Raw genomic sequence first — 13,315 nt, forward strand, 5'->3', positions numbered from 1 at the left:
GTTCAGTGTTGCCTCTCTGTTTTTTTCCAACTTGAATTGAAAGTTTTGTATTTGCCTTTACTATTCCACTTGCCCTTACTATTATAACAGTATTTCCCTTTCCTTCCTTAACTAATTTTCTCTCTTAGCTCCTTTTCACTCAATGGTTTTAAATTTTGGAATTCTAATGTCAATGTGTTCATGCGTTTAACCCCGTGGTGGCCACTATGCTGCAGAATAGCACTGTCATCTTAATTGGATCACCTAACTTTTACTGTTCTCTGGGAAGCAATTTTTCAATGCCAGGTTCAGTTATTCAGCCCTAGAATGTTAACTTGTACGAGAATACGCATCCATACTTATCTGCATTGCTTTATCATCAGAGTAATATTCACCTTTAAGACAGATTGGCTCATATGCCACTCAAGAGAAAGTATTTGGCGGTGGTTGGCACCCCAAGGCTGCACTGAAGGGGCACTGCACTATTAGTATGTCATTTCCAACAAACACTAGATCAGGTTGTCTGCTTGTTAGTACTTTGCAGTTCTTGCAGCTGTGATTTGCAGAAATTATCTGCCATGTTTTTTCATTACAATGAAAGAGGCTGTTTCAAAAGTGGTTCATTAGTTGTGAAGTGCTTTGTGATGTCTCAAAGGCAGTTAACAGTCTGTTTGAATGTACCTTTCATTTCTTTGTTTAATGCTAAAAATACCTGTATGACTGAGTCTGATCTGTGTCTGCCTTTTTCAATAATTGTAGAGTCAATGCAGTTAACTCTCTCTACTCACAATACAGACATCAACGCAGGTAATGATAACAAAAATCCAGAACCCCAACCCAGGAACAGTAGCATAGGTGAGAATTACCACAGGTTAATTTTCTGCTGGCAGTGTGTCCCTAGGTACTGGAGAGCTCGGGATCTTAGTTCTGCTTCATGAGCAACAATCTGCAGAAGCAACTCAGTAGTTGAGCACCATTTGTGGAAGGAAAGGAATTGTCGACATTTCAAGTGGGCAATTGCTTTCCTCCCACAGATAGTACTTGACCTGCTGAGTTCCTCCATCAGAGTAACACACACAATATGCTGGAGGACTGAGTCCTGATGAAGGGTCTCAGCCCGAAACGTCAAGCGTTTACTCCTTTCCATAGATGCTGTCTGGCCTGCTGAGTTCCTCCAGCATTTTGTGTGTTGCTTGGATTTCCAGCATCTTCAGATTTCCTCATGTTTGTGATACTCCCGTCAGAGTGTTGCTCCAGATTCTAGCATCTTCAATATCTTGTGTTTCCGGTAAATAAGTTTTTTTTAAATCACCAAGTTACAGTGAAACTCTTTGTTTTGTGTGGCAGCATCATTACAGTAGTATATTGAGTGGTACAAGGGAAAAGACTTTCAAAATGCAAATACAATATTATGTTTACAGTGTAAGTGTAATGCAGGCAGACAATAAAGTGGAGGTAGATTGTGGAGTCAAGAGTCCATGTTAGGGTACGAGGAGAGAGTTCAGTTGTTTTATAACAGCAGGACAGAAGCTCTTTTTGAGCTGTTGGTACATGCTTTCAGGCTTTTGTATCTTCTGTCTGATGAAAGGGGTTGAAGAAAGACTATCCAGAGTAGGTAAGGTATTTAATTTTGTTGGCTGCTTCACTGAGGCAGTGAAAAGTACGGGCAGAGTCCATGGAGAGAAGGCTGGGAAACTTTTCTATTAAAATTAGCTCATTTGCTCGTTATGTGCCATGTTGTATGACGTGAGTGATCATGGTGTTTCCATAACCATGACTGTTCTTGGTAAATTTTTCTACAGAAGTGGTTTGCCATTGCCTTCTTCTGGGCAGTGTCTTTACAAGATAGGTAACCCCAGCCATTATCAATACTCTTCAGAGATTGTCTGCCATTTTGACATTGGTCACATATACAGGACTTGTGGTAAGCACCAGCTGCTCATATGACCATCTGCCACTTGACCCTGAACGGAAGGCTAAGCAGGTGCTACATCTTGCCCATAGGTGACCTGCAAGCCTGCGAAAGGAAGGAGTACCGTACACTTCCCTTGGTAGAGACGTATCTCCATCCCACCACCCAACTATTTAAGATTATGTATTCCAAAGCCTTCTACTTCAAGCTTTATGAAATAAATCCAGCATCTAGAAATTACGACTTCACCAAAAAGTTTCTCCTGATCTTGAAATAGGAAAAAATATGAAACTTACAATGTATTTCATTACCTAAAAATTAAATGACACCTGTCTTATAAAGGTAATATTCTCTGAGGGACCAATGAGGTGTGACTTTCATTTCCATTCACGAGGTTTAGCATGACTCATTTAGAAAAACAAAAATAGTAATTCACCATTCACTCTAATGTGTCCTCTGTACATACAACCACAACACATTTGCAACCAGTATACTATCAGCATGCTAATATATCTTGACAGGAGCAAAGACTGACTAAATGGTGGAGATGAAATGGACCTTATTTGCTCTTTGATGTGTTCAATCATTTGTAAGGTGTTTTTCAAATCATCTTTGTAAACATTTGCATGCAAACTGGCTAAGAAGGAAAAGGAATTAAAATGGTGTTCTTCGCTAGTGCATAGAGTGAATCGCTCCTGTTTATTGAATGCAGTTAAAATCAGAAAATAGGAATTGGTAATGCAGTATTCAGAAAGCTGTATTTGGATCTCAGATAGTTATTAAAACTGTACCATTCAATTAATCTGCTATTGGTTTGAAACAGGTACCTGTTTGTGGTGATCTAGAGTTTATAGTCCCACATCATATGAAAAGCGTCAGTCTCCTGTCAAGGAAATTATACTTACCACATCTGAGTGCTGGTTAAATATTATTATTGATGGGAAAGTGAGCCCTTTTCCTTGATAAAAATGTTTGGAAAAAATATTGATAAATTGAAAGCATTGCCAGTTCACTCTGGAATTTTACAGTCCATTTATGTCAATGTAAAACCAAAAGTGCTTGCAAGGTCACAAAATGTAAGATAAATAAGACATAGCACTGGAAGATTAAAGAGATTGCTGTGGATCCACAATATCGAAGGATCTGCTACACCAATTCAACGTTGCCTTTCTTTTTCTTTAACAGTGCCGGAGTTGGAAGGACCGGGTGTTTCATTGTAATAGACGCCATGTTAGAGAGGATAAAGCATGAGAAAACTGTAGATATTTATGGTCATGTAACACTAATGAGATCACAGAGGAATTACATGGTTCAGACTGAGGACCAATATATCTTTATTCATGATGCACTGCTTGAAGCAGTGACTTGTGGAAATACCGAAGTGCCAGCAAGAAACCTGTACGCATACATCCAAAAGCTGACACAAGTGGAGCCAGGAGAAAACGTCACCGGGATGGAACTGGAGTTCAAGGTAATCGAGAAGATCCTTCTAAACAAAATTCTAACTGACTACCTATTTGCAAATCTGAAGTTACACCTGCGCATCTGTAACTTTAGAGTTGCAAACAGCTAATTAATCAGTAAATTGTTATTTAGCTCACAATTTTCAGTAGTATCATGGTTTTATTCACAGAGGGTCATTACAACTCAGAAGATAAATGGTTAACTGGGCCTCTGTGGAGCAACTCATTTGGTTCCCAACATCGCTCTCTCTACCCGACATTTTGCAAATATTTTTCTTTATGCCTATCTAATTTATTTCAGAGTTCCGAAACCACTGTAAAGTTTTGAATCATGCCCTTTCAAGTGGGTTAACAGCGCACAAGGTTGTGCGGGGGTGGGGGGGGGGGTCAATGAACACTGCAGAATCCTGCATCATATGAAGTTTCAAAGTATTAGGCACCATGGAGCAGACCCTGCCCACTGAAAGGTTGATCCGTTATGCGTGAAGAGGAGTCAATGGAAAGCCAGATCCGTGTTGCGAGGGGAGCCCAAGGATGGGGAAAACTTTGATTAGCCAACCATGGGAAAAAGACTGAGTGCATTTATCTTATCTAAGCCTCTCATGATTTTATACACTTCTGTGAGGTCACCCCTCAGTTTCCTGAACGCCACTAAATACACTCCTCTTCTGCCCAATCCCTCCTCATAACTTAATCCCCTGAGGACGGGCAACGTCCTCGTAAATGAGTGCGGCACGGTGGCGTAATGCTACTGCAGTGCCAGTGCCACGGGTTCAATTCTGCGGTCTGTAACTAGTTGTGTATTCTCCCCATGACGAAGTGCCTGCTCTGGTTTCCTCCCACACTCCAATCACGTACAGATTAGTAGGTTAATTGGATTCATGGGTGTAATTGGATGGCGTGGGCTCATTTGGCCATAAGGACCTGATACCATGCTGTATCTCTAAAAAAAAATGTAATATATCTTTTCTGCACTCTTTCCAGCTTAATAACATCTTTCCTGTGGCAGGGTGAGCTGGCTGGAAGTCTTTGGAAGAGAACTGGCCAACATAAGGATGATCCAGGAGGGGAGAGAGACATTGGTTATGGGGTGATCTACACCAGATCAGTGGAGTACAGCAAGGTTGGGCAGGATTCTGAGCAGCTGAGAGTGGGGTAGTGACCATGAGTGGAAACACTAGAGGAGAGCCATCTGAAAGGCTGGGTCTGTAACCCAATAAGGCCTTACTTGAGGCAGGTTCAGAATCATGCTTTGGAACCTGCTTAAGCAAGTCCCGTTTAGTAATGATTACATAATCCCATCTGCTCAGTGTGTTCTTCACATTTTTCAAAGATGCTTTAACCTAGTCAGCCCTTTTGCCATCAATTCTCTTCTGCAAAATTTCACACTCATTTTTAACCTGATTGAAGCTGCAAAGTGTATGGAGATCTATCAAAGAGCACATCCTCAGACCCTTTATTTTGTTTATCCACAGCGTCTAGCCAACACTAAAGCTCACACATCAAGATTCATTAGTGCCAATCTTCCATGTAACAAATTTAAGAATCGCCTTGTTAATATTATGCCATATGAATCCACAAGAGTATGTCTACAGCCAATCAGAGGAGTCGAAGGCTCAGATTATATCAATGCAAGTTTTATCGATGGTTACAGGTAAGTGAAACTACGATGCACTCACATAAGAACGTACATAGAATATAGACAGAAATAAAATGAGATTATTTGACCCCTTGCACCTTCTGCACCATTTATTAAGATCATGGGTGACTGTCTACCCTTGTACCACTTTCCTGTACTTTTTTCCTTTAATATCCAATACATGACTTGACTATACTTAGCTGTACTCTCTTCTGGGTGGGATATTTTGAAAATTCACTCACCTCTATATATCACTATTCCTTCACTGTGTCAAAATCTTGGAATCTACTCCCTGACAACACTATGGATACACCCACACCTCAAAGACTGCAAGTGCTTCAAAAAGGTAGCACCCTCCCCCCCAAGGGCATGGAGGAATGGGCAGTTAAGTGCTAGGAAAGCCCTCATCCCTTCATTGAGTAATAAAAAAAGTAATTTTTTAGCATTTCAGTTTTGGACTAGCATGTTGTTCTGAGACTGATCCCAGTTAGGAGCAACATTTTTCCTTTGTTCCCCTTGGCAACGAGAATGTCTCTCATTCTTCTAAATTCAAAAGTTTAGGCCTAGTCTGCTGACATTTCCTTGTAAAGCAGTGGCTTCCAGCCTTAGTAGCCTACATCACACTTCCTCTGCTGCAACTGTATTCTTCCTTACACAAGAAGATCTCAACTGTTGACAAAATTCCAGTTGCACCTGTCGTATTCACAGAACACAGACTTGGCGTCAGGAAGTTCCTGTCAACTGCCTCTCAACCCCACACTTCCTCCCACCTTGAACCTCTGTTTATTCTGCAAGCATTTGAATTTTTTCCCTTTCCTCATCCTGTACTTGGTCAGGAGACAATGGTATAAAACTGAGTCTGAGTTGGCCAAAGCTTTCAGCATACTTCACAGTGGTGGATTAGCGCACCTTTGCCAAAGGCTTCCCAGGTCAACACCTTACTGAGCCAGTTTACATGACCTTGTGTCCAGCACGTTGTCAGCAGTCTGGAGTCACCTATTAGCTAGTTTGCTTAGGATAGCATATTGTCTTGGATAAAAGGCATTAGTGAATCAGATGGGTTTGACAAAAAAAAATGCTAGTTTAAATACCACTGTGTTATTGTTTTTAGTCCAAATTTATTTTGATAATTGAATTTTAATTCCTAGTTGCCACGTTAGAAATTTGCAATGCAGGATCGTTAGTCCAAACCTATTAATTACTGTCTCAGTAATATAACCACCATGGTACCATGTTTCATAATATGCCCCCAGCATAATGGAGCCTTGTATAAAGGTACAATAAACAGTGCAATTGGAATGAATTCTAGTTAAAAATAATTGTTGGCTAACAACCTCAAATACTGAGTATTCAGAGAACTTACTGCAGATTCGTTCATTTTTTAATATTCAAATATAAGCATAAGATTTTTGCTTTTCTGTAATAAATTATTATGACAAACTCTGGAAGTTTAAGGGCAGATTTTTGTAGAATAGAGGTGAAGCCTCCCTGGTTTCCTTGTCTGCGTAAGTATAGGGAAGACACACTCCGGTCCCACCAAACCCATGAGTTTGAGACGGCTGTCCCAGTCCAAACCCCGGTTTGTGTGGACGCTGTGTAATTTGCTACGCTGTTACCAAGAAATAACAGACATCACACTGAATACAATTAAAGGAATTAGATTTATGAATCTTTTTTTTTAACTTTTAAATCTTTTTATTAATTATCATTGAAAATCAACAAAAAATACATTAAAGTAGTCGAATCAACATTATACTATCAAATAACTGATTAACCAAGCTAAACAGTATACTAATAATAATAAGAAAAAACAAAATGCTAAAACTATTACTTTTTATAAAAAGAAAGAAGGAAAAAAGAACCCCTACGAACTAAAATAAAAAAACCCACTAACCGGGAAAAAACGAGGGGAAAAAAAAGACATTGGGAGCACAACCCCGGAGCTATACGCCATACAAACTTCCGTAAAAGAAAAACATCAATCCGCCAACGAAATCCAATTATGCAAGAATCAGAAGGGGACCATCTTAGTTAACTCAAATCAAATGATAGTAGCGGGCAAAAGAACCCCACCTTTTCTCAAAGTCAAATCGAGGATCAAAAGTTCAACTTCTAATTTTCTCCAAACTAAGACATAACATCACCTAAGAGAACCATTGTATCAAATATTCTGTCTTGCACTCACATTTCTTGCAATATCTTCAGGTCAGACATTTCTTGCAAGAATATTTAAGTAATTTTCCATATATGCAAGATTATGACCTGTTAGACATTATTTCAAAAATGAATCCTTTAGTGAAAGGTTTCGTTGGGAAAATTTGTGATTTACTATTACAACAGTATAATTATCCTTTACTTAAGATTAAGCAAGATTAGGAAAGAGAGCTTAACATAACATTGATAACAGAGGATTGGTTGCGAATTTTGAAGTCAGTTAACTCTTCGATTTGTGTCAGTCACTCTCTAATTCAATTTAAAATTGTACATTGTTACTATTTGACAAAGGAGAAATTGTCTAAAATATTTCCTAATGTTGATAGTCAGTGTGATAGATGTAAAACTGAGATGGCTCCATTGACACATATGTTTTGGTCGTGTTCTGTATTGAAACAGTTTTGGAAATCTATTTTCTCTATAATTTCTAAAGCTTTAAAAATTAATTTACAACCTAATAAAGTGACAGTTTTGTTCATTATAATTCCTCAATATATTCACGATATTTCTATATTAGACCAACATGTAATTGCATTTGTCACATTATTGACCAGAAGGGCTATTTTATTGAAATGGAAAGATGCCTCTGCTCCCACTTAGATTTATGAATCTTAACTTAACTAAAGGGTTAAGAAAAGAAAGAAAAAAAACAAAAGGACCCATTATAATTAAACAGTCAAACATGCACAAGTTGGAGCTCAACTCTTCCCAAAATTCATATTCACCGATCCTCAGTGGATCTCAACAACTGGCTCCATCGAAATATGGTCCCCTACCAGGTCAAATCCTACGACCGGTTCTCTCCAGCATCTTCGTTCTTCATCTCCTGCCGAACAAAGGACCCAGCTCACATTCCAAAGCACCGGCTATCTGTAATCATAACCCAAACACTGCTTCTACAGAAAGACTATTACATTAGCAGTGAAACCCTTCCTAGGGTATTACAGAGGATTCCAAAGAAATTAGGAAAGTAAGTTGTTTAAAATATCAGGGTTGTGCTTGCATTCTAAGCTTAAGATATTGATTATAAGGCCCTATCCAGCCTTGGAGGCTATTTGTCCTAAATGGTTAGTCCATCAAGAAGCCACCCTATATTCCCTTACTTATCCTCCCTCTCCGATGTCTTCTCTTGAAGGCCATTTTTAAATCTGTGTTAATCATTCTACATTCTCAAACCTAACTTCTCCTTGCATAAACCAACTCTATACCCTCTGGTGATAGATTCTGTGGCCACTGGAAGTTATTCTCTGTATGTAAACAATTCATGATTCTAAACTCTATAAATTCTTCAGTTTAACCGTCCCTGCTCCTGTCATCTTCCAATCTCTCCTTGCAGCTGTCACTCTGAACCTCTCTTGTAAATCTCTCGTGCCCTCTTCTCTGCCTCCCCTAGTCAGCGAAGCCTGAGATGAGATTATTCTTTACAAATTATAAACCATACATAGAATTGACCAACAATGAATTGCAAATGATTTCACAAATGCAGTAATGAGATTACTGTAATTATTTTCACACATCAGTGACTTGCAGTAGTTGGTGGCCAAATTGATAGTGGGAGTTGGTCCAAAATTAAATTAAAGTAAAATATTTTAAGAAGAGTCCATTATCTCTGGGTATTGGCTGACAATTAGTTCTTTGGTCTTTTATTCTGTTATATCTTGTTTTGATATATTCATCACCTTGTAATCATTTGCAGGTGGTCATTATTCAACACATCAATCTTTGTCTCAGTAATATATCTAATTTCTAATCTAATAATGTTCCTGTCTGATAATTAATTTACTTTGAAATATTGCAGTTACATTAAAAGGGACTAAATATCTTTTAAATCATTTCCAGGCAGTCGTGGTTCTGTGTCTTATCTAAGTATCTCATTAGCTTACCATCTTGTAACCACCAGATTCTCTTTCACACAATGATTCCCAGCTGTGACTTTACCAGGACAAAGTAACTCAACTTTAATGACAAGTGCTTTGTATATCCTCTTATTCAGCAATCTGAACAATGCTGGAATGACTTTCTGTGTTATCACTGAGATAATCATTTCTACATTGACGTAGAACAAATCTCACTGCAGTAAGGATCAAGTTTTTGACTTGTCATTGTAAACAAACGAATACAAAGTCTTATCAACAAATATAACACAATAGTGCTTATTTCATTAGTTTATCTGCTAAGGTGTTACACAGTACAAAGACAAATTTGTGAACCTACAGAGATGTGATTAAAATATAATTATGTCCCTAATTAAATATTGAAATATGCAGAAACAAAACTGTTTTGTTTAATATTTTATAAAGTGTTCACTTCCACTGGATTCTCTTTACAATAAAAAGTGTTTATATAATAATCATTATTTTAATTGAGTATCTGAAAAGTAGGCCAGACTTGTAAAGAGTGAGGAAGGTTGGTGGTTGTTGACCTGTTTGTCATAAAAGGGAGCAATATAGCTATATGCTAATTCTGGTTTGTTTTGTTTGCAGGCAACAGAAAGCCTACATAGCCACACAGGGACCCCTAGCAGAGACAACAGAAGATTTCTGGAGAATGCTTTGGGAACATAATTCAACAATTGTGGTTATGCTCACCAAGCTTCGGGAGATGGGCAGAGTAAGTGTCTTCTATTTCATTATAACTCACACCTGGAGCAAGCTTTCAGTATCTACCGAGTAATATCTTCAAGGATTGAGGATAAACATTATTCGCCATATACATTTACATGGAATTTGCTGTGGTGTGTTGGTCAGGACATGACGTGCAGCAAAAATAACAACATTCAACAATTATAAAGTATTATATGGAAAATGAAGTTAGAGGTTTAAGTATGGACATGGAGTAAATTGTACAGAAATACCAGCATGTATTTACAATGTAAACAGCATTATTAAAAAGTGGTTTAAAATATTTATAATGCAGTGCAGTGCTGTGGGTAAGAGATAGAGGAGTTGGGGTGGGGGTGGGTGAAGATACCTAGAATGGTTGATCAGATTAACTGCCCAGGGGAAGAAACCTTTAAGATGGCATGATGCTTTTTGTTTTAACAGCCCTATGGTGCTTTCCAGCAGGGAGCTTTTGGAAATGGCAGTTTGCAGGCTGGGTAGTGTCGGAAATGATTTTCCTGCCCATTTCTTTGTCTTACTACAGATTCACTTTAATACCTCCATAACGAAGGAGATTAGTTTGCTTTTTCCAACAATGAAGAGTGAGGTCCAAAACCCTGCAGGATTAAAAGGAGAATGGGTTGGATATGCAGAGAAAATGAAAGAGGAACTTGGGCAAAAGTTTTGGCCAGAAATCTAATGAATTGGTTTATTGCTATCACTGTACTGAGATACAGTGAAAAGCATTGCTTATACACCATGATGGCATCAAGATAGTACAAAAGGAAAACAATAACAGAATGCAGAATATAGAAATACAGTTACAGACAAAGTGCAGCAAGACAAGTAAAGTTCAATGGATGTGAAGAGGTGGATTGAGAAATCAATAGTTTATCTTTATTATATAATGGGTCCCTTCAAGTGCCTCATAACAGCAAGATACAGGCTGTCTTTGAGCCTGGTGGTATGCGTTCTCAAGTTCTGCAAATGTTATTTGTGTTATCCTTCAAGCCGTAGACTACTTGCTTTAAGTTTTCAGCATTATCTGACATTTGCTGCATCCACTGGGAAATAACTTATTTCAATTCTCCCATGATACAGCTGAACGTAAATGATTACGTAGCAGTGTAACCCAGTGGGACTCTAAATCAACATACACCTGTGATTAGTAAGACACCTCTTAAAACTATGACTTAAAACTGTTGCCAGAACTCGTTCAGAATCTGGTTTAATATCACTGGCATATATCGTGAAATTTGTTGTCTTGCGGCATCAGGATATTGCAATAAATAAAAATAAAAACTATAAATTACAATAAGAAGTGTATGTTAAAAAAGTGGTGAGAAAAGAGAGGAGAAGAGAGAAAAAATACTGAGGTCGTGTTCACGGGTTCATTGGCCATTCAGAAATCTGATAGTAGAAGGGAAGAAACTGTTCCTGAATCATTGAGTGTATGTCTCCAGGCTCCTGTACCTCCTCCTTGATGGTAACAATCAGAAGAGGGTATGTACTTAGCGGTGGGGGTCCTTAATGAAGGATGCTGCATTTTTGAGGTGTCACCTTTGTTTGCAGTGTGTATCACCTCACATTAGAGCACGACAGAAGCCTCAAGATAAGAACTGCAATTGTATTAACAATTGTCTTTGTATTTTACAGGAGAAGTGTCATCAGTATTGGCCTGCAGAGCGATCAGCGAGGTATCAATATTTTGTAGTTGACCCCATGGCAGAGTACAACATGCCTCAGTACATTCTCAGAGAGTTCAAGGTCACAGATGCAAGAGTAAGTCTTTTTCCTTTTACACCTTTGAGTGAGCTTTAACACTCCGTTTATGTGTGAACCTGATAAAAGACAAAAAGCTTCAGCTGTCTGGGAACTCACTGAATGTTCAACTTTATTACAGATTTTTGTATTGTTGTCAATGTGAGTTTCAGCAAGTGGTAATCTTCACAGATTGAATGGTAAAGTTCGAAGAGGCAAAGTCGCTGTCCCAGTAATATTTGCTGAATAGAATAATCTTCAACATAAATATGATGAATACAGTACATGGTACACATGAGGATTAAGATTTGTGAAAATGCTTCCATACTTTTAGATTAAAGCTATTATGTAACTTACAGCTCAGAATTCAAACATGGCTTACGTTATAAAGAGATGGTGGCTTGAAATTCATTGTTTTGGACAGTCTCTAAAGCATAATGTTATCCTCAATCAGTGGCTTCCATATGCATGAACTGCCTTAGTAAGACCAACATCACTTCAAGCACATTCCAGTGCTTTGCAATGACATTGTCCTTTTCTCAAGAGACAGTAAGTCATAGTTAAAAATGTATTATCTGAATGGACCATATGCTTAAAGTCTTTGTTGTTCGAAAGGGTCAGCTAGCACCAAAAAGGTTAATTGAGGAATTATTTCAAATTGAGCTCACAACGCAGAACATGGAAGAGTAAAAGACAGTACAAGCCCTTCTGCCCACCATGTGTATGCCAACCATGATTTCAATCTAACTAATCCCATCCACATGCACATGGCCTCAATCCCTCTATTCCCTTGCAGTTCATTTATCTGTTTAAATGTATTTAAGTCGTATGTGTTACCACCAACTTCCTGGTAGTACATTCCAGACACTCTGTGTATTTTTAAAAAAGGCCGCATAGATCTCTTTCAAACTTTATCCCTCTCATTTTAAACCTAGGGTCTCTAGTATTTGATGGTTCCACCCTGGGACAAACACTCTACCAACCCTACCTATATTCTGCATCTCTCATAATTCTATATAATTCTATGAAGTCTCATCTCAAGCCACCAAAACTCGAACAAAAACAATCCAAGTTTGTCCAACTCATTATAGCTAGTTCTCACCAACCTATGGCTGATTAATGATGTTAGAAGTGACAAGCCAGGGTCAGGAGTGAGCGTGCATTTTCTTCTATTGCTGACTTGTACTATAAGCCTTGTGCTTCCTACACAACCATAAACATAAGCCAATGGGCCAAATATGAGAAGGAATGCTACACCTGCCCATTCACCTCCTTCCTCATCTCCCTTCAGTCCATTCAAAGCCCAAACCAGTCCTTATGGGTGAGGCAACATTTCACCTGCGAATCTGTTGGGGTCAGCCCATGGTCTCTTCTTCTGCCATGATGAGACCGCACTCAGGATGGAGTAGCAACACCTCGTGTTCCGTCAAGGTAGTCTCCAACCTGAACATTGATTTTTTTTCCCTCCGGTGATTTTGTTTCTTCTTTTCTTTTCCTCTTCTATTCTCCACTCTGGCCTCTTACCTCTTCTCCTCATTTGCCTATCATCTCCCCCTGGTGTCCCTCCTTCTTCCCTTTCTCCCAAGGTCTGCTCTCCTCTCCTATCAGATTCCTTTTTCTCTAGCCCTTTACCTTTCCCGACTATCTAGCTTCACCTGTCACCATCTAGCTTGTTCTCTTCGCCCCCTCTTTTTATTCTGGCATCTTCCCCCTTTCTTTCCGGTCCTGATGAAGGATCTCAGCCCAA

At 38.8% G+C, this 13,315-nt stretch overlaps 1 protein-coding gene across 13 annotated transcripts in view; it reads left to right on the forward strand.

The window, feature by feature from the left end:
- The window catches only part of LOC134347072 (receptor-type tyrosine-protein phosphatase delta-like), a 2,469,925-nt gene that overhangs the window by 2,430,799 nt on the left and 25,811 nt on the right, over positions 1–13,315 (forward strand). For all 13 annotated transcript variants that reach the window (XM_063049175.1, XM_063049163.1, XM_063049170.1 and 10 more), the window contains 4 exons: positions 3,077–3,362; positions 4,830–5,008; positions 9,691–9,817; positions 11,464–11,589. In XM_063049175.1, the coding sequence (XP_062905245.1) occupies positions 3,077–3,362; positions 4,830–5,008; positions 9,691–9,817; positions 11,464–11,589 (718 nt within the window). The remainder of the gene's footprint in view (positions 1–3,076; positions 3,363–4,829; positions 5,009–9,690; positions 9,818–11,463; positions 11,590–13,315) is intronic.

The sequence above is a fragment of the Mobula hypostoma genome, chromosome 5 (genome assembly GCF_963921235.1).
Source record: "Mobula hypostoma chromosome 5, sMobHyp1.1, whole genome shotgun sequence".
NCBI classification, from domain to species: domain Eukaryota; kingdom Metazoa; phylum Chordata; class Chondrichthyes; order Myliobatiformes; family Myliobatidae; genus Mobula; species Mobula hypostoma.